The sequence below is a fragment of the Gymnoscopelus microlampas genome (genome assembly GCF_963454915.1).
Source record: "Gymnoscopelus microlampas genome assembly, chromosome: 18".
Taxonomy (NCBI): domain Eukaryota; kingdom Metazoa; phylum Chordata; class Actinopteri; order Myctophiformes; family Myctophidae; genus Gymnoscopelus; species Gymnoscopelus microlampas.
In genome coordinates this window covers 31,077,783-31,100,046 of record NC_139955.1, presented here as the reverse complement: position 1 = coordinate 31,100,046, position 22,264 = coordinate 31,077,783, and the positions used below count along the sequence as shown (strand labels likewise).

Below are 22,264 nucleotides of genomic sequence, written 5' to 3'. Positions count from 1 at the left end.
TGTCTGTCTGTCTGTCTGTCTGTCTGTCTGTCTGTCTGTCTGTCTGTCTGTCTGTCTTCTCTGACTGTCCTCTTACTTTTACCTGCTTATCTGTCCCTTTCCTGCCTTTGCCTCCTTGCCTCCGTTTCCTCTGGCAATGTCGGTCGGTTGGTCAGTCCGTATGTCTGTCTATTTACTTGGGTACTTAGTAAATATTTTGAGTATCTGTTTTTATTTGCTTGAGTATTCGTATTTTTGTATGCCAATACTTGACTTTCACTCCACTACATTTCAAAGACAAATATTGCACTTATAACTCCACTACATTTCTATGAAGGGAAAACGTAGATAATGTATTACCACTTAAGCCATATTTCAAATTTTAAGAAAATAGCCGATCTACAATAGCTCAAAACGCAGCGCTAAGTGACACATTTTGAGCTTGTAGATCTGCTACTTTTGAATTTGAATCCCGAAAAGTACGTTTTCGACAGAGACGATAGGCTCTCTTTCAATTTGGCAGCCTCTGAATCTCTACCCCCCCATTTCAGTTTTTGCTAATTACTGTATCTGAGTTCTCCTTCTCTCCCCCTCTGCTCTATCAATCTCTCCCTCATCTCATTTATCACCAACCCCCTTCCTCTCTCTCTTTCTTTCTCCCTCCTTTTTTTTCTTGCTCTCTCCCTCACTCTCTCCATAGTCCTTGTAGCTCTGTGTCCTGTTCGCCACAGACCTTTCAGGATAGCAAATCACCACCGCCATTAACTACCATATGGTCATCGCCGTTTCCAGACAGTGAATCACTATTGCACTAATTGCTCCACCACAAACAAATAATATTGTCACTTGGAGCAGTGATGCAACACGGCACTGGTCCAAAAGTCACCAAGTGCTCTGTAAGGGAAATGCTGGCTGACACTGAGACTGTGGTCTGACAGTGTTAGTTTCCTGACTGCAAACAGACCCAGCCATTAGAGGCACTTCAATCATAAACCCGACATAGAGCTGAGAGAGAGAGAGAGATGGAAGAATAAAAAGGAAGTAATAGAAAAGAAGGAAAACAGAGTGATGAAAGAGAGAATCAGAAAAGAAAAGCGAAAGAGAGAATGAGCACATATGAAATATCTCTCTCTCTGTCTCTCTCGCATATTCATGCATGATGCAGAGCCCGTTGATATTGACATGGAATAACCTCCAGGGCCATTTACTAAAAATACCCAGCGATCGTGGCAGGAATCAATACTAATACCTAAAGTTGAAGAGGACGAGGGGTGGGGGCTTAAAGATGAATTGAAATGCTTATTTACATCAGCCATCTGAGAGATGGATTCATCACAAAACTCATGGCATATTGGTGCCGCTGCGCGCACTGGCGCCCGCCTCAGCGCCCCACCTTGACACTTTGATAACTCTGCAACCCCACCATCCCTCCCCCGTCTGCAGACAGAAAGATTTAGACTGCAATTAAGAGCCCATGACATCAGATATTCTGTGATCTCACCTCTGTATTCATCACCGTTCAGACAGATAGCTGTAGGCTGATGAAACCAGAGTGTAAATGTCTTCTTCACTATACGATATTTGATATCTAACCTATTTCATATTGCAGATTTTATCAACTTTATATCATATTTTCTTACTTACTTTCTGATATTCTTTTCATGATGACTGTAATTATCTGATTCATTATCCACCAACCTGACTCCCCTGCATCACTCCCGCAAAGAATGCAGCTACTATCTCTAGTCTAAACCATGTCCCCAAATGTGCTTCTTTGGCATTATATTAGGGCAGCGCCATGGGAGGCCCCCTCTTATAGCAGTGTGCATGAAACATTAAATCTGTGTTATGGGAAATATTGTATTAACCCATTAAGACCTGAGATACAATTCTACAAATGTCTTCTAAATCCTAACAGTAGAAACACTTATGTTCCTATAATATCAGTGTAGCTCAAAACTTTTCATGTCAAGGACCCCCATCTGAAAATATTTAGTTCCAGGGACTCCCAGAAGCAAAGATTTGAGTAAAAAAAAATAGCTTTAAAAAATATGTATATTCAAAGACTTGCACAAATGTTCTAGATTTTTCAAAAATAGCAGATCTAGCTCATAGCGCGGCACTCTGTGCCGCGCTATGAGCTTGTATATCTGCTATTTTTGAATAGCCAAAGTATAACATAATGGTTTAAGTGGTTACACAGCGTTCCTGGTTTTAATGGGTTAAATGTCTGTGTGACCTGGTTGAGAGACCCTGTTCTAATTCACCAATAAACATCCGTGGAGGACGGCTGGGGAAAATAAAAATTAAATGGAGTCGTGTAACCCCCCTCCTCTACCTCCTTGTCAGTACTGAGAGCATAATTTATCACTGCAGAGTCACATGAATAAATTATGTCATAGAGGCCAGAATTGGAAAGTGGCTGACATGAGGCCGCCTACAATTGAGAACACAGACCCCCACCACCCTCACCTGCCCTAGATGGGGTGGGGTCATTTCTTTTGCTTTCCAGTAGTTTTTTCGCTTGCTTTGAATCAAGGAATTTGAATATAACTAATGCGAAATTATCCCCAAAAATATGCTTCTTGATTATTCGATGAATCAAAAAGGTTATCGATAGAAACATCCCAGATCTTGGGATGATCCATTCGGAGTGTTCTTGAGGTCATTCGATACTTTGTTGTTACCGAAGGGGGTTTTCAAGAGAGTTCTATTGACCGCTCATTGTATGAAATAAATATCTTCCTTGAAAAAAAATTTTTTTCCCTGACACAGCATTGCTCCGTTTGGCTTTTTGTGCCACCATCTATTAACCCATTCAATCCGGGAAAGCATCTCTGTCATTTTAGATGTCTTTGGCTTTTCAAAAATAGCAGATATACAAGCTCATAAGCTATATGAGCTTGTAGATCTGCTATTTTTGAAAAATCGTGAAAATGTTTGCAAATCTTTGAATATATATATATATTTTTAAGCAAGCATTTGTAAAATATTTTGTTCCAGCGAACATTCCAGAAGCAAAGATTTGAGTTACAAATGTTGCTATTTTTGAATAGCCAAAGTATAAGATAATGGTTATAGCTCAAATCTAAAATGACACAGATGCGTTCCCGGATTGAATGGGTTAAGTGAGATGTATTTAATGCCATGATGGAATATGAGCACCCTAGATCACATTGCCCAGATCGCAAATACCAACTCATTAACTCTGAATACCTCTCCAACCAAATTTTGTAAGGCAAGAAAAACAAATCTATTGTCTCTGAGGGGGAGAGCGGGTGAAGCGGATATTGAAAGTAGCCGGTACTTTTCCAAGACATTATAACAGTGTTCAGCCATTTAATTTGTCTATCAGTGGAGCATCCTCTCTCTCTCTCTCTCTCTCTCTCTCTCTCTCTCTGTCTCTCTCTCTCTCTCTCTGTCTCTCTGTGAAAATCTTCCACAACACACTCCCAGTGCGTGTCATGTGCCGTACATCATCACTATCAGGAAGAAACCTTGTATCTCCATATTTCAACTTTTTAGTTTTTTTTTGGAAATGAACACAAAAGTAGCGAAAATAGCCAATATACAAGCTCACAACGTGTTGCGATGTGTAGATCTGCTATGTTTGCTATAATTGAAAGTGGTTAAGTGTGTCTGAGGGTTTTATAAATATTAAACCAATGAAAAGTATTAACAAGAGCTTTTAACTAAATAATGACTACATTGGATCCATTTGGAACACAGGTTCTTTTCTTTCCATTTCCTGAAAAGTAACAGTTTTGGACATACAAGGTTTCTGCCTGACAGCGACGACATTTGTTGTTGTATGGAAGGCAACAGCGCTGTGTTCATTGGCCTGTGGAATAGAGTCCTGCTGTCCTGTCGCACCACTAAGATAACATTATACCACATCACTATCTAAGTACACAAGAGTTCAGTGGTTCTCAACCTGTGGGCTGGGGGCCGCAAAGGTATTGCAAGTGGGCCCCAACATAATTGGCAAAATACCAATAAGATTTTATTGATTATTTAAGATTAATATTAAAAAAGTAAACGTAAAAAAAAAGAAAAACATGGTATTTCTTCTTGAAAATATTGAAAGATTAGTTTTCTTTGTGATGCTGATGAATAGGACTTTAACACTACGTTGTTCTAATGTTTTAAGTGGTCAGATAGGTGGGGGCAAACACTTTTGAGATCTTCAAGTGGGCCTTGATCCAGAAAAGGTTGAGAACTATCTATTTTTCTTGCACGGTGTTGTTTTGTGTTTGTTGGTATTTTTATGTTATATGTGAAAAAAGAGAAACACAACAATGTAATTGCCAAAACAAATTCCTATGTGTATTACACAATGGCTAATAAAGGAATCTGAATCTGAATCTGAATCTGAGAACCACTGCAGGAGTTTATACTGAGGTAGCATTTTAGCAGGTAGTGTTTGTGTGTGCGTTTGAGCGTGTATGCGTACAATTGTGAGGGTGTGTGTCTAGAGTATTGCAGGACACAGTAGTTTCCCCTCCCATCATTGTTCCATTTGTGCACGTGCACCAGACAGTGGTCAGGAGCGTAATTGTTGAAACCCTTGTGTGTGTGTGTGTGTGTGTGTGTATTTGTTTGTGTGTGTGTGAGTGAGAGAGAGAGGGAGGGAGAGAGAGAGAGTGAAAGGAGGTTATATAAGGTTTTTAAGCCACCACCACCCTCATCTTCAAAAAGATGCTGCTGAAGAGAATAGAGTGGCTGTGTATGCTTGAGCGAGAGCTGCTGCCTTGGCTCTCGCTCCACACTGCCCACCCACTGATAAGGACAATTATGTAATGGCCATGGATGGGGGGTGGGGGTGCGGCTGAGCACTCATTCGGGCCTTTTGTGGTGAGGTTCTTGTATGGAGGTAGAGCGACAAAGGAGCTTGCATGCTCAAAACCTAACCGCCCCTCAACCCCCGTCCATGTCCTGCATGTCCCATCTGCACACAGTGCCATTTATCTCGCCATCTAGGAGCCTTTCTGCGGTGAGGACTTATTGTGAGACATTTCTGCCCTGTCTACATACACATTTCATTTGAGAGTGGCAGGGTAGGTGGGAGGGAGGGGAAAAACGGAGTGAGAGAGAGAATTGAATTGAGAGAGCGAGAGATACAGATGGAGAGAGAGAGAGAGAGAATTATGACAAAGATCTCAAAGCTGCATTCACACTCACCAGGTATCAAGCATGTAACATGTAGGCCATGATGCCATACTCATCATATCAAGTCCCTTATGATGACCGCCACCATATTCAAAGTTTTGCTTCATACTTATTGCATTGGAAGGGGCTGCAACTATCGATTACTTATTTACCCTACTGCGGATAAGCGGTTGAAGACGGATGGATGAATCGACGTGAAAACATTCTAATTGATTTCAATTAGTCTGATAACTAACCACTTAAATCCTACTTTATACTTTGTCTTGCAACAGTGTCACTCAACTCATCTCAACTCAAAGTTTATTTATAGAGCACATTTTAAGTGGCCAAGGTCAACCAAAGTGCTACACAGGTTAAAACAAAACAAAGCCACAGAATATAATACAAACAAGAAAAGAGAAGCAAAACCTTATACAGCAGTATGAGGCAAAAAAACCTAAGATTTAAAAACGTCTATGGACTGCGCAGTTCTAACATGGAGGAGCAAGCTATTCCAGAACCTGAGGGCGGCCACCGCAAAGGCTCAGTCATCTATGTTTTTCAGCCTCGTCCTGGGCAGTACCAACAGCCAAGCACACATCGGTCTCATCACATAATGCACTCACACATAAACCAGTTTGAGCATGTCCATGTCATGTTCATTGTGTGATAACGCCTTCAGCTTCTCAGATAATACACTTGTGTATGAATCAATCTATTATTATTGTTGTGTGTGTGTGTGTGTGTGTGTGTGTGTGTGTGTGTGTGTGTGTGTGTGTGTGTGTGTGTGTGTGTGTGTGTGTGTGTGTGTGTGTGTGTGTGTGTGTGTGTGTGTGTGTGTGTGTGTGTGTGCATAATATACAGTATACACTATACAGTATGTGATAGCAAGAGAGTGCATGTCTGTGTTGTCTGTGTTGTCTGTGTTGTGTCAATGACAAAGTGTGTGTGTGTGTGTGTGTGTGTGTGTGTGTGTGTGTGTGTGTGACTGATGGAGTGGATGAAAGAGACAGGTAGGGGGGTTTGTGGTGAGGGTGTGTTACAAAGAGAGGGGGGCGGGGAGAAAAAGACCATGTCCAAATAATGACGTGTCAGTGAGAGGGAATGAGACACCAAGAGAGGAAGAGTCGGAGGAAGGGAGCAAGAGAGAATAACAGAGAGAGAGAGAGAGTGAGTTACGGAGACAGATAGGAAGGTGTTTGGTAGCAAAACGGAGCGAAACACAGCAAGCAGAGAACTAAGAGAGGTGTGTGAGAGAGAGAGAGAGAGAGAGACAGGGACAGAGGGGGATGTGGAGAGAGAATTAAAAAGATGTTACTGTTACTGGGGAGGTGAATTGATGAGTGCCAGGTTAGTTGACCAATCTATCTGTACTGTCTGCCTCGCTGGATCTATACTCTGCGCAACGGTAAGACCTGTTGTTAATGCTGTTCTTTCACCCAGTTCTCAGATTTAAATTTTGTGTCTCGATGTATCTATTAATCTTATCTTATCTTATTGTATCTTTACTTTTCACTATGTGAGGTAAACCAGAAATATACTGTAAAATACTGTAGGTACATAATATTTCTGAGGATTCAACCTTATAAGCTTACGGTTTACACTGAGAGAGTGTCTGTACGACTGTGTAAACTTTGTTATCAACTGTCGTTATTACCATGTGCTTTATATAATGTACATATAGCAGATTACCATCACTGTGCATTACTTTTTTTCGGCTATTTCGGTGTTCTACGTATCAGTTCATGTGTTCAGTTCTGTAATCTGTCCATGTAAATTTGTTTGTTGTGGTCTTAGAGTTGTGTCTTACTGTTCAATAACACCATTATCTCAAAAGCAATATTAAAGTGTGTGCGCGAGTGTGTGTGTTTGCATACATATACATACATAGAATAGTATATGTGTGTGTTTATGTATTTGTTGTGGTCTTAGAGTCGTGTCTACCTGTTCAATAAAACCATTATCTCCTAAGCAAAAGTGCGTGCGTGAGTGCGTGAGTGCCTGTTTGTCTGTGTGTCTGTGTGCACATGTGTCACAACCATACCCATCTTCAGATGTCTTTGCTTGCCAATAACATGTGTGCAGTATTAGATTAGTGTGTTCCTGGGGCAGTCACCATCTCATTGACTCTGTATCACTGACGATAAGGAGAAGCTTCTCTTGCCAAGCAAGGGACACTCTATGCCTGTAGGCTAAATTCTGTACACATACTGTACAGTACTAGCCATCTGGGAAAGGCTACCACACTGGCAATGCCACCAGCCAGGCAGGCTCTTTACTGCAATACATGACAATCCACACAGATAAGACATGTCAGTTCTCCAACGTGCTAAAAAAACAAAACAAATGTTTGTCCTATTATCTATCAGTGTCTTTCAGGGAAGAAAGGAGGGGGCCGCTTAGAAACCCACGAGCATATAGTATATAGGAATTAACCGGTTAATTCATTTATTTTTATAAATGTTTTTTTTACCTTCTATTGTATGAAAGGTAACAGAACATGGTCAAGGCTGTTTGTGATGGAGTGTATATTATAACTGTCACATGATGGTTGACTGTGAGCACTGACTTCTCTATTATGTTCTTTATGTGTGGGGGATATATTTGTACGTATATTTTATACACAAGCACAACCTCTTATGTTGCACATAATATCCAGACGAAGTCAAGAGCTGGTGCATAAAATGACTAAAAATGACGTATACTTGATAACAATAACCACCTTTGAGTTCATCTCAGGTGACCAATACTCGGGTGAAAATAATGTTATACTGTGTGGGCCAGTATTTTGGAATGAGTTGAATGCCAAATTACTGTATAAACAACACCCACGCACGCACCCACCCACGCACACACACACGTCTCTCACACACACACACACACACACACTCAATCTGTTTTTTTTTGTGGAAAGTGTTTGTGTGTAGGTGTTATGGATTTATGTTTATTTTGTTTGTGTGTAGGTGGTTATGCATGAGAACTCATATTACCTGCATGTGCATTTGCAGTTTTATTTTCCTGATTGAGGTGTGTGTGTGTGTGTGTGTGTGTGTGTGTGTGTGTGTGTGTGTGTGTGTGTGTGTGTGTGTGTGTGTGTGTGTGTGTGTGTGTGTGTGTGTGTGTGTGTGTGTGTGTGCAGGCGGGTGTGTGTGTAGCCAGTTTGTTTCTGTGTGTGTTTACTATGTTTATGGAAATGAAACGGTTCAATCCCCCCAAGGCACCCAGCCACAGTTACAAATGGATTCTCATCTCACCTTTCTCTTCTGACTCTGCCTGTGCATGCATGCGCATACAGTGTACATGTACATGCATGTCTGTGTGCGTATGTTTTATATTGGCTGGTAGAGTATATGGGGCGACAGTGGCTCAGGAGGTAGAGTGGCCGTCTCGTGAAAATGTGTGCAAATCTTTGATACATATACTGTATATACTATATTTTCAAAAAACTGTTAGGATTGTAGAATCCCCCCCCCAAAAAATAGCAGATCAGATCTACAAGCTCATGCGCTATGAGCTTGTATATCTGCTATTTTTGAATAGCCAAAGAAATAAAAAAAATGACACAGATGCGTTCCCGGTCTCAATGGGTTCACCACTAACTCTTCCCCATGAGCAGGTTGGTGCCTTGCATGGTTTCTTCCGGCCGTCAGTGTGTGTGAATGTAAAAGGATTTGAATAAATGTGCTATACTGTAAATACACCATTTACCATTTTTAAATAAGATACCATCGTAGCCAAGTTCAATTCAGGCAAAGAATGGACTAGTCTAGAAAATATGTGAAAAACCTTCACACTGTCCATTATTTGCATCAACTGTTCTTCTACAGACATCTCACTACGGCTGATATTTGATCGTCATCGACACAAAACGATATTATGATCACATCATCAACATTGAGGTATTTGGTCAAAGATATTGTGATATAATCTTTTTGACCAAATACATATTTTTTTTGTCCATTTCACCCAGCCCGACCTGTCACCTCTTTTTGCACCACTATTGTCATTATAGTTGTGGTGTGTACTCTGCCATCCACTTTTATCCAGTTAGAACGATTTAAAACAGTTTGTATTTATATGGTGTGAACAGCCCTTAAGTGCTTTTAATACATTTCTGACAGCATTTGTTAAATTTGCTTCTGAACCAGAAATACTTTTTGGATGACAATGTTGCATGCAAACCACACACGCACGCGTGGGATTTGCACAAGCGTGTGTTCATGTTTGTTTGTTTGTGTTTTACATGCTCAATAGGCTATAGACTACATTGTGCATGCATGTGCCTCAGGTTCCATGCCTATAGTATTTGACATTCTGTAGGTTTGTACTCTTCCATGTGATGGATCTGTACCAAAAAAGCAACCATATCATTTAATTTACCGTGAAATTATTCATGACTCGTCAGTTGGAACAGACAGATAATCTATGGGTATTGCTTTCCTCATAGATAAGTAGACACTGACTTGAAACATGCTGTCTCTGTATTGATCTGGGCTCTTCTCAGGAATGGGATCACTGTCACAGGGGGAAGGAGTGTTTAGGAATATCCCATTAGCTGTTGTTTATGTTACGTGAGCCTGATCCCTCCGTTGTCACTTAGGTAGAGTGTGTATCGTGAGATCTTTATCAATTCTGTCGGAAATTGAATGCGTTCTTTTTTTTTCATTTTTCATTTTTTTCATTTTGGTGTAATATTTGTCAGGATGTGCTGTTATCTTGTCCTTTTTATTTCGGTGGTGTTTGACTGACAGGGTGGTTATGGAACTTATGGTAGTATTGTCCACCCGTGGACAATAACATGTGTCTGTTCTATTGTATTCTGCTCTGTTGTATAGCTGATTTATTTTATGAGTTAAACATTACAGGGCAGCAGCAGTATTGTACATTTGTTAGAGTCAGACAAAAATAACCTTCTGTATGCATGACATGAATTTGTTAATTGTTCATGTGTTTAAATTTCACCTGAAGGAATAGTAAAGGGGTAAAAACACAAGTTTTTTATTCTAACTGGAATTTCATCCCTTTGAATCACTTCCCTATCCAGATTCTTCTATTGCTTGTGTGGTCTTATATATGGAGTGTTTTCCAGTGTCTTCATTGTAGTGTGGTCTGTGGTATTGCTTGTTTTCTTTTTAATAGGAGAGCTGTCCCTTAGCTGCACTATGCAAGATTTTAGAGCAATCCCATCGTCCTTTGATTGAAACATTTATTTTTAGTTATCGATATATTTATTTTCAACCACTTTAGCAAGTCCAACGTGTGCATATACTTTGTTGTACAACGGTGTCACACAAAAATTACAAAAATAGCCCATCTACAAGCCTGTGCATCTGCTATTTTTGAGGGGAAAAAAATATTAGTTTGAATAACTGTCGCACCCCTAAACAATTTGTTGTTTTCTTAACAGAGGTATCATTGGAGCAGAGGAAGGAAGAGAGAGTGAAGGAGCGGGAACAGCAGAGGCTTGGGGTGGCTACGTGCACAGTTGTCTTCAGATTTGAGAAGAACGACCACCGTAATCAGCAGGAACCATGGATTTTGTCATGAAACAAGCCTTAGGTGGTGAGTACTCTGGTACCACGCAGTGTTTTTGGTTCAACGCACACGTGCAAGTAAAGGCAAAATATAGAGAAACACACACTAATGCATGCAGAAAGTATACGTTACTTTATGTATGTAAACATATTTATTTTTGTGTACTGTATGTTCACAAATGCATGAGCGCACGCACACACACACACACACACACACACACACACACACACACACACACACACCTGATTGAGGAGGAAATACAATCAAAATGATCTTTTCAATGAATGAATGAAAGGATTAATAAATGTGAATGTGAAAACACCTTCCAAAGGAAAGTGGGTAACGTTGCGATGCTCAGTATGCACTTTAAACTCCTCCATGTTCATTCAACTCTACTCTAACTGTGAGTGTACACATTTATTTTACTTTTATTTTTTCTACACTCAGTTACATTTTGCTGTGTTACTGTAAGTGTCCTGTAGGGCGCTGTGGCTGACCATTGTACAGGTGTCAGTGCTAGTGTGAAAGCCATGTCGATTTACTTGTCACTGAAGAGGGTCAGGGGGTCAATGCATGTTTAAATCAGCTCTCATATGCCGCTATCAGCCCAAGGACCACAGGCAATAATAAAAGGTGATTTATTCCTTTACATCCTCTCACGGCCTCTCTCCGTCTGTCCACCTACAGTAGCTATCCATCCTTCCTGCCCCTGGCTTTCATTTCCTCCCTGCTCACTCTCTCCCTTCTCATTTCCTTTCATCTCTCCTCCAGCCCTGTTTTTTTTGTCCGTTTACTATCGTCTATCTCCTCTCCATATCCGGTTCCACGTTTGATTCTGCTGTCTCTTCTCTTCCTCTCTCTCTCTCTCTCTTTCCTTTTATCTCCTTCAGTCTGTCTTTCTCTCCCTGAATTTACTTCCTCAACTCCTCCATCCACTTTCTCTGTCTCATCATCCTCTATTTGCATCTCTCCCTCTCTCTCTTTCTGTCTCTCTCCCCACATTCAGCCCCTCTCATCGGCTGCACCCAACCATCCCTCTCTCTCTCTCTGCACCTCCCTCTTTCTGCTTTTGTTCCATCTCTTCACCCTTCCATCCCTTCATTTTCCCCTCCATGTGTAGCGTCTGACCTCCATCCATCCCTCTCTCCAGTTCCCCCACAACTCTCCACCCTCTGTCTCCTAACACATCCGTCCATCCGTCTCTCATCCCCTCTTTGTCTCTCTCCCATTAGTCTCTCCTAATAACAGGTGCCGGGAATGCTGTAGCAGTTTACTTCTCTCTACCTCTATCCCTCCCTCCATTCATCTATCCTTCCCTCCCTCCCTCTCCATCCATCATCATTTTACCCATTGCATTGCTCCCTGTCTTTGTTACCATCTGTCCTACCATTCATTCAAAACCCTGTCCATCCATGTATCCGTCTAGCTCTCTGTCTGCTGCAGGGCTTGTGGGGGCCGCCCATTAAGGCAGTGTCCCTCTCTCTCTCTCTCTCTCTCTCTCTCTCTCTCTCTCTCTCTCTCTCTCTCTCTCTCTCTCTCTCTCTCTCCCCCCATCTCTCCTTGCCTCCCTCGAGGTCCCCTGGTCCCTCCTTCTCTCCACATCTCTCCATCCCTCTCTTGCCCCTCTGTCTCTCCCCTATGTTGGTTGTGGGGGTGGGGCTTCTAATTTACCTCCCATTGAGGCAGAGCCTATTGCTGTGACCTTTTCTCTGGCTGCTGTGGCCTTGAAGCATTTTGCCATTTATTTCATTGAGGGCGCAGCTGGACGACGAAAAACCTCAAGCACACTCCTGAATGCAATATACGAGCAGCCACGCAGGCACAAGCACACACAAGAGGGGGAACGGGCCAAACGGCATACTGTAGAATAGAATAGAAACATTGTTGTCACATACTTGAACATTTTCATTTGGTTTAGGGGCGGTCGACTTCACAATCAGACAAGACGGAATTAATAGAAAATCATAAATAACACCCCCAGAGCCTGCAGCGCATATGCTGCTTCACAGACATTGCTTTTATGGTGCGGACAAGCCCTGGGGAATTGAGCCATTTTTACATAAATGTGTAAACTGGCTAATAGAGAGCTGCATTGACGTGGGTGTGTCAGTGTGTCAATCCAACAACAGATGTTATTATACTGCTCTTTCCCTTCAAAAGGTTTCTATATCCTCCTCAGACTCAGAATGCAATAGGTACTGTGGACACCAGGGTATTATCAGAAGGAATTAGGACGTATTTTACATTACAAAACCAGGGATTACGTTTTCCTTTGATACACGCTCTGTGTTCTTTTGAAGTCTCTTCAAAATCTCCCTCTCTGTTTATTGTCTCGGCCAGACCGAAGGCGTGGCCGAGACTATGTTTTCGCTCCTGTCTGTCCGTCCGTCCGTCCGTTTGTCTGTGTACATCTCCACCATCGTTGGACCGATCAGCATGAAACTTTCCTGGAGGCCAAGAAAGAACCTCTGACCCAAATCTTTCACATCGGCCTATTATAGCACCACCAAGAGGCCGATGTTTGCAAAACAATTTATTTGATATTACTCCTACAGATTTTGTCCAAACATCACACAAATTGGTAGGCAAGGAAGTTTTATTTGTATAGCACAAGCCAATTCAATGTGCTTTACACAGAACATCAAGCAAAGGAAACACAATTATACAGTTACCATACATTAGGATGCATAAAACAAAAGAAGTAAAAAATTACAGATGCAGTTAGAGTGCAGAAGAGAAAGAAAAAGAAAAGAAACAAACAGAAAGGTCTTGTGTTTTTTTTTTTTAGATGAGCTTTCAGGCTACTTTAGAGCTTAAGTGCCCGGACCATTAGGCCAGCGGTCCGGGCCTTTAGTTGTGTTTTAAAACAAATAAGAATGGCAGCAGACCTGCAGTTTTCTGGGAGTTTGTTCCAGATATGTGATGCATAAAAATTAAATGCTGCTTCCTCACGTTTATTTTTGGTTTTAGGGACAGAAAGCAGACCTTTCCCAGATGACTTGAGCAGCAGCGTTCTGAATCAATTGCAGTCGTCTGATAGATTTTTAGGGAGGCCTGTAAAGACACCATTATAGTAGTCAAATCTACTGAAGATGAATTCATGGACACGTTTTTCTAGATCCTGCTGCTGAGGTTAAAGGACTTATGAGTCCTTTAACCTGTGCTATATTTTTGAGGTGATAGTAGGCTGTCTTTGTGATTGTGTTAATGTGGCTGTTTACACGTTATCTCTATAGTCATGTGATCAAGACGGATCTGTCAGATTTTTCATATTCCATCCTGATTGGCTAAGATTGGCTTCCAAAGTTTGCAGGAGTGGCCCATTTAGAACACAATGCCTCAAATCATGAACGCAGAGGTCAGGATTGTTGTGAAACTTTGCACACACATTCCCATTTGGCCAAGGAAGAATTGCCAATCGGCCTCATGGTGGCGCTATAACAGGCAGATTTCTGTGAGCATCAACGGGACCGTTGGACTGATCTGTGTGAAACTTTGCATGCACACTCCCTGGAGGCCAAGGAAGAACCTCTCACCAAAATCTTTCACATCAGCCTGTTACAGTGCCACCAGGAGGCCGATATTTGCAAAACCCATTTTTTGTAATTACTTCTACACATTTTGTCCACACATCACGCTAATTGGTACACATTATCTCTATATGCATATGATCAAGACGGATCTGTCCGATTTTCCATATTCCATCCTGATTGGCTACGATTGGCTGTCAAATTTGCTGGAGTGGCCTATTTTGAACAAAATGTCTCAAATCAAGTCTGCTTGCCGTGAAACATCGCTGGCCCACAACAAGGGACCTTCCCTGGCGGAGACCTGTGCTCTGTTCTTGTTTTCACTTTCTTGCAGGGAGAAACACATTTACACATACACACACGCACGCATACACAATAATTTAGTCATACAGTCACAGTACACACATGCTTCAGTAATGTACCGTGGTTAGTCTGTCATTTGCAGGGTATAGATCGAGGCCTCTGGCCACAGATTGCCTTTGCTGGGTGTTTAATTAGATATCGGTCCCATCGTTACACCATATAGCACATCAGATTAATCAGCCTGTTACCTGAACTGTGTCACAGCAGCTTGGGGCATGTGTGCTGTGTACATGTGGGCATGTTGTGTTTGAATCCGAATGTCAGTCAATACTCTCCCTCTTATTTTCTTCACCTGAAGAATACATGGCGGTGTTCGGGGAATAGTGAGTGTGTGTCTCTTCTGATCCACATGTACACAGCTGCGCTAGAATGCAGCCCTACGTACCTCTGCCTCCCCCCTGTGTCTCCCCCTCCAACTGTCTCACTCTCTACTTTCTAAGCTGTCAAACTAAAAGGAAAAACTAAAGACAAGCAAACACACAAAAAGTGCATGTTTACATTCCGTGTGTGTGTGTGTGTGTGTGTGTGTGTGTGTGTGTGTGTGTGTGTGTGTGTGTGTGTGTGTGTGTGTGTGTGTGTGTGTGTGTGTGTGTGTGTGTGTGTGTGTGCGTGCGTGCGTGCGTGCGTGCGTGCGTGCGTGCGTGCGTGCGTGCGTTGGCATTTCCCCCGAGCCACTTCCATGTTTTCTTGCAAACCTCAGACCCGTCTGACATTTTGGATAGCTAAAACATTTTTCTTCCTTTCTTTTTTTACATACAAGCTTGTTATTTGCCAGTGACGCTCATCCATTATTCAAATGAGTTCCATTCCTCAAACCTCCCCACCCTTAACAAATGATTCAGCAGTACAATCCATTTGTCTGCCTGAGGCCCTAATGGCCCATGCCTTCTCTGGCCCCTCCCTTATGTCTTTACCCTCATTTTCCTCTTGTCATCCCCCTCTATCTGTCCTCCATCTTCTTGTCCTCCCTTTCTTCCTATTAAATTACTGTATTATTAGATACATTAGAGTATGCCCCAAATTAGGGCTTCTTCATAAATGTTCCCCGACTTATTCAGGGTTGGATTTGCTGGGGGGGGGGGGGGGGGGGTTCATGCCTCTTCTTTTGATATGTTCTTTTGGGAAATACATGTCTGATATGTTTGATGTTTATAAGTTTGATAATATCACAATTTAACAATTTAATTATAACTTAATGCTCAGTGGCCTTGTGGCTAGAGTGTCCGACCAAAGACTATAAAAATGGTACCCAGTGCCTCCCTGCTTGGCAAAGGAGGCAGGGTTGGATTGGGGGTAAGTCCCTGCGACATACTACCCTCATTTACCCTCATGTACTTCTACATCACGCAGGAGATGGGCTCCTGCCCCATGGGCAACCATATTGCCATATTATCCCTTGTGTCCCTATTTTGGTCAAATTATTATTATATCTACAACACGTCACATCGTGACGCTAAGTCAAAGCGGAACTTTGTTTAGCCTCGTTGGTGAAAAAGATCCATTGCTAATGTAGCTAATGGTGGAATTGGACCCTGAAATCCATCTAGTGATGCATTTACTATCTGCATTTCCCGAAAATCACACGCGAGTGAGCAAGCCCTGTAAAAGAATGGAGTTCCATTGTGCACAAGTTCTATTGTGCACGCTACCACTTAAATTGTGTGTGTGTGTGTGTGTGTGTGTGTGTGTGTGTGTGTGTGTGTGTGTGTGTGTGTGTGTGTGTGTGTGTGTGTGTGTGTGTGATATGACTAATACGATCATTAAATAGCCTACACTTTATTGCTGATAGAAAATATGTTCAAGGATCTCTAAATTACAACCCCTTTGTGCCTTCCGCCTTACTTTACGCCCAGATTAGGCACCATTTAACGAGAAAAACTGGAATTGGACACACCCCCAAGGCACTTGTGCCATTCATTTCAGACCATACACCATGGATTGTTTAAATAGGGCCCCTAGTCTTTAATGGACTGTTGAGAGGAGAAGAGATGAAAAGGAAATAAATGAAAGATAGGCAAAGAATGGAGGATGAAAGGACAGGGAGGAAGAAGAAGGAGAGGTGACAGACGAGAAGAGAAAGAAGATGAGAGAAGGGTATACAGTAGGATGCATTTGAAGGGTAAAGAGGCTGATCATCGGTCTCTAAGCTAAGGGGAGACAGTGTCACACTCTGGAGACTGCAGCAGCAATGCGTGTCACATTAACACAAGCCTTTATCTGTGGTCCTGTGTGCAGGCTGCTATGACAAGCTGTGAATGATGCCCTGCAGTGGACAGAAAAGCAATGAAGTTGAATAAATGAATGAGTGAATGAAAGAATGTGTATATGAATGAATGTATGAATGAATAATAGTGAGATATAGACTGACAGACAGATAGTTGCATTCATAAAATGTTTGATCATGCCAAGGCAATGTCAGTGCAGTGTTTATATTTAATTGTGCTATTAGTCCTATAGCAGCATTAGTCCTTTAGCAACATGTGTGTGTTAACGTTGCCTACGGAGCATAGCCTTGTGGTTCGCTGTTTGCACGTAGTAGCGTGAGTGTTGTAGTTCGCAGTGTTCGCTGAGCTGTGATTGACCTCCCACACAGTGGTGTGTTCTATGTTTATACCATGCCATAATTATTCCCTGCACACGCACGACATGCGCATGTAGTCACCGAATGAAATGGTTATTAGACGTTATATGATTTTATTTCTGGGACGGTATACTATGTATACTATATACTAGCGTAACACGGTAGAACACACCGCTGCTCCCACAAGATGTTTGAGGTCTGCTGATCACCAGTCACTTCTTGTGGTCCCAAAAACAAGACCAGGGGGGATTGTTTGTTTTCCGCTGTAGCCCCCAAACTGTGGAGCAACATAGACATCTCCAACCTTGCTTGTTTTTAAATTCCTTTTGAAAACTCATTTGTACTCTTTGGCGTTTAATCCAATTTGACAGTTATGTTTTTGTGTCTAAACTGTGTGTTTTTGGTGTCTTCAATTTTGTAATTATCCCTTTTAATTTTTTCTTTTTTTCCTGCTTTTATTCTGTGTTTACCTGAGTTTAAAGCTAAAGCACTTTTACACACTGGTTCAATACAGTTTTAAATGTGCTCTTTAATAAAGTGGATTGGATTGGTCTACTTTGGGACGGATACTGTACATAAAGAGATACAGACAAAACTCTGTTCTAGACGGCAAGGCTCCGTCTGCGCCACGGCCTAAAAGGTTTATTTTTAAATGACAGAATGTGCACATTAAATGTAGAATTAATTTAAATCTAAACTCTTTAAGAGTTCAATTATATATATATAATATATATACTATATATATATATATATATATATATATATGTATATGTATATGTATATATATATATATATATATATATATATATATACATACATACACTGTACCGATTTGTTTGCGTGTGTGTGCGTGCGAGCGTGCTTGTGAGTGAATGTGTGCCAGCAGCATAGCATGTGTTGTGTTTGTATTCATGTGGTGTGAGGCGATGAGACCCGCATTAGTACAGTAGCGCCGGTGGACAGTCTGACCTTAACTCCGGGTTCACCAGGGGGTCCCTGATGGGAGCCTTTTTCTGCCACCCCCAACCAGCCTGAACCCCCGCCCGCGCACCCTGCTGGGTGTTAATTTGTCATCCTGACGTGTGCTGCCACACCACCCTGCAGGGCAATTAGGAGCGCCATATGCATCCCCAGCAGACCAGCAGAGCCAGCTGTACCCATGTGGTTTACAGACCTGCTGAGATTTAAAGGAGAAGATGCAGTCTTTACTACTTTACAACTACAACTACTATCGCCACTATTACTATTGCTGCTGCTGATAATACTACATAAAACAACTACTACTACCACCACCACCACTATCACCGCTGCTACTAATACATGCCCAAGGAATTAATCAATATCCATATGAAGTTACAGGAGGATGCATAATACATATGCTCTCAGGTGGTCCTGTATTTACTATTGATTGAACAGCGCTAACAACAGCAATATCAATAGGGTAGAGGGTAGCCTGTCACGAGAGAGCATCCAGAGGTCTAGAGACTTAAGACTGAAGAGTATTTCAGTCACAGATGCTGTAAGAGGTAATAGTTACTCACCTTGCGCTCTGACTGACACACCTGCTGCCCAATACACATACTGTACAGGCTTATTCATCACTGAGCACGCACGCACTTAGGCCAGGTGTGAAAAGAGGTTCTCTTTTGGGTTCCGTTGCCCCAGTCCAGTTTCTGTTTCTTCACCAGCCTTGGGACACTTCAGTCCACAAACTTTGTTCTCTAATAATTAGCTTTTTACAAGGCAATGTAGCCTGACAGTGATGTTAGCTACATGCACTTCATTTGTTTGGTACAACTAACATGCTAGCTGTTAGAACTGTGTATATGTATGTATTGCATATTAACATATGAATCGTTAGAATTGGACAAAATGTAAATGCTACCAGTTGTGTAAGTTAAACTATCAATGTGCACCCAACAATCTTATTTTCTATGTTTTATTTGACTGTTTCTTGTTTGTTTTACACCCCCCACTTCTTCTTACGTATTCATGGACCACTGTGATTATTAATTCAGATTGAAGATTAAACCCTGGAAATTGAGGTGAGGCCAGGACAGGTAGAGTAGACAGATGGCCAATACCGGACGGAAGTAGGCTAGGTGTTATCCTCCCTGTCATTCTTTGAGGCCTTTCCAATTTGGCTCTTCTACTTTTGCATACTGTTTTGGGACGGACGCACATGCCTTGATAATCTTCAGGAAACCCTGCTTTCACATAATCCTCAAAACCACTTGAATGTATCTGTCTTCCAATGGTCAAGCTGTTAAGACCTCCGCCTCCGCACTCCTACTGTATACTGACCAAGGATTGAATGCTTCCAGTTCCATCTTCATCACTGTCTCTATCTCAGCTTTCTGACCATTCCCAATCTCAATGTCTCCATCTCTGCTTTCTGAACATTCCCAATACCAATGTCTCCATCTCTGCTTTCTGAACATTCCCATTAAAGAAGAAAAGAAATGGACCACCATCCTTTTTTAAATAAATAAAACTGTGCTGTATGGTATTTACATATGAGGTGATATTGTTTGGTTAATCCTAATAACATATGTACATCTTCATATATCCTTGAGTATTACTGTAGGACAGTGGTCCTCAAACTTTTCAGGCCGCGACCCCCCAAAATAACTGGGGACCCCCACCCTGATAAGCACTTGGAATTGTAGGAGTTGAGGCATTACATTTAGTTTGACTTGGTTCCACAGATACATATTAGATCAGATTCGATATTTTCAAAAATGTTGCCTCTTTCTTGTATAGGACTTTTGATGCATTCAGTAAAGTATATTCTTTTCATTTTAGAGGTATTAAAAAGGTCTTAAAAGTCCTTAAATTGTCACTTTAGAAATGAGCAGATACCCTGTATACACATAATACTGTATGTTGGTTTGTTTACTGTTGAGTGAGAAAGCAGCTCATCATAAGCTAATCATCTGGGGACCCCCACAAAAATAATTTTGGGACACCCCTGGGGGTCCCGACCCACAGGTTGAGAACCACAGCTGTAGGACACTGTGACACTGCACTTATTGACTTTTTAGGTAGCAGAAATACATTTAAAAAAGTATTAGTCGGGGGTCATTTTCATTTAGAAGTTTATCTCTATTTTCTCACTCGAGTAGAGATAATATTAAGGAGAAAAAAACGCTACCTGCTACCTAAAAAGTTGTTTTCACCCACTTAAAAAACTTTTTTTTCCCTGCACCGTTAATAAAAACAACCCTGAAAAAAAAATCTAAATAAAGCTAGCCCTAAAAATGTTTTACCTACAAATGTCCCTTTAGGGAGTCCGTACCTGTGACTTGTGATGGCTACAAATAGATGGATATCAATTCAGTTTTTTCTGCACAGCAGTACTTCAGCAAGTGATACAATAAAAACTACTGAACAACAGCTACAGTAAATCTGTGTGTAAAACCTTCTTCTAGGCGCCACCAAAGACATGGGTAAGATGCTGGGTGGAGAGGAGGAGAAGGACCCAGATGCAGCCAAGAAGGAGGAGGAGAGACAGGAGGCACTGAGACAGCAGGAGGATGAAAGGAAGGCCAAGCACACCCGCATGGAGCAAGAGAGGGAAAAAGTACGGCAGACCATCAGGGACAAGGTAAGGAAGGTGTCCTTTTTGGCATGAATAGAGTCCTAAAGGAATTAAATATTTTTGTAGGTCAACAGTATCCTTGTCTGGGGTAGCTCAGTGGGTAGAGCACGTGCCTTTTGACCTCGAGGTCTTTGGTTTGATCCCGGGCACTGCCAACTCAGCGCATGAGTAGCACGGCTTAAGTGCGGCAAGTCGTGCGATAAGTACTGGGAGCTGATGGTAGATGTTGTGCTCCACCTCAGCCATCCACCTCCCAGGGTTCTAGCGCCTTGAAACGGGGATAGACTCCTGTGTTTTCGGCTGATACCGACAATGAGACACTCTTAATTGACTGACTTAATTACTTACTTACAGAAGGCCTACCCAGCATTGGGCTTTGCATAAATTAAGAAATGAAGCTCTGTAGCAAACAAAGGCTTGTGATATTAAAGGGATAGTTCTCCAAAAAAAATTTTTTTTTTTTTGTTTGTCGAATTCCTGACTACCTGAGAAATTATATAAGTATAATAAAAACACATAACAGTTCCAAAGTAATGGTTGCGATATTGATTAAGCAATATTAAACGAGAGGGTGCACTTCGCCATCATTATTGGCGTCATGACAGTGATGTGGACCTTCCCTTTCTCCATTCAGTATGGGCTGAAGAAGAAGGAGGAAAAGGAGGCAGAGGAGAAGGCGGCCATGGAGCAGGCATGCGAGGGCTCGCTGACGCGTCCCAAGAAGGCCATCCCAGCAGGCTGTGGAGATGAGGATGACGAAGATGAGGAAAGCATCCTGGACACTGTCCTCAAGTTCCTCCCGGGACCGCTACAGGACATGTTCAAGAAGTAAAAGGAAAGAAAAACGAAATACACATGAAAACAACTGAACCCCAAATCCAGGGCCTACTAGGTCAGTCTGACCGGGGCCTCCTGGCTCTGAGGGTGAAAGGGAGGGGAGGAGAGGGACTTGTTTGTTTTGAGACTATGGGTTTAGCAAAAGGGGGTTTAAGGGTTTCATTAACTGTCAAGTATTGCATGTTTCCGGGTGGGAGTGGGGTTGGGGTTGAGCTGGAAAGGATTTCCAGGAGTTTGGAAACTGACAGGGTTTTAATTCAAGTTTGAGGTTCAAAAAGGGGTGATTTGGGGATTATTTTTGCGAGGAGAAATAGACTTGTGAAGGGGTCCTTGCCAAACTGATAGAGGCTAATTCACTGCCTTTCGAGAAAGCCTTGTGCTATATTATTATTATTATTATTTTACACCTATACATTTCTATCCTTCTTACAACCTTCTCCTTTTTTCTCTTTTCTTTTTTAACAATGACTGTTTCAGACTAGCCTCCCATACTGCCACCTAGCCTGTTTGTAATGATTATCTTTTTGTAAATTATTATTTTACGCTGAAACATTCCAAAATGTGGTAATCGCAACACACAGTCATCAGGGTCCGACATTTTTATTGATTGGTCACTACCTGTGGCCAGGCAGGTTTGACAAAATGGTGACCAATGGAGCAGTATTCTGTGAACTAAGGCCAGTGTGGGTG

At 41.9% G+C, this 22,264-nt stretch overlaps 1 protein-coding gene across 2 annotated transcripts in view; it reads left to right on the top strand.

Moving 5' to 3' along the window:
- The window catches only part of cplx2b (complexin 2b), a 37,043-nt gene extending 15,446 nt beyond the window's left edge, over positions 1–21,597 (top strand). The window contains exons 1-4 of one of the 2 annotated variants that reach the window (XM_084041215.1): positions 6,312–6,535; positions 10,535–10,689; positions 20,568–20,743; positions 21,372–21,597. In XM_084041215.1, coding sequence (XP_083897341.1) covers positions 10,659–10,689; positions 20,568–20,743; positions 21,372–21,569 — 405 coding nt within the window. In that variant the 5' untranslated portion in view covers positions 6,312–6,535; positions 10,535–10,658 and the 3' untranslated portion in view covers positions 21,570–21,597. Of the gene's footprint in view, positions 1–6,311; positions 6,536–10,534; positions 10,690–20,567; positions 20,744–21,371 lie in introns of those variants that run through there. The other variant, XM_084041216.1, reaches the window with a different exon arrangement.
- The last annotated feature ends 667 nt before the right edge of the window (positions 21,598–22,264 follow it).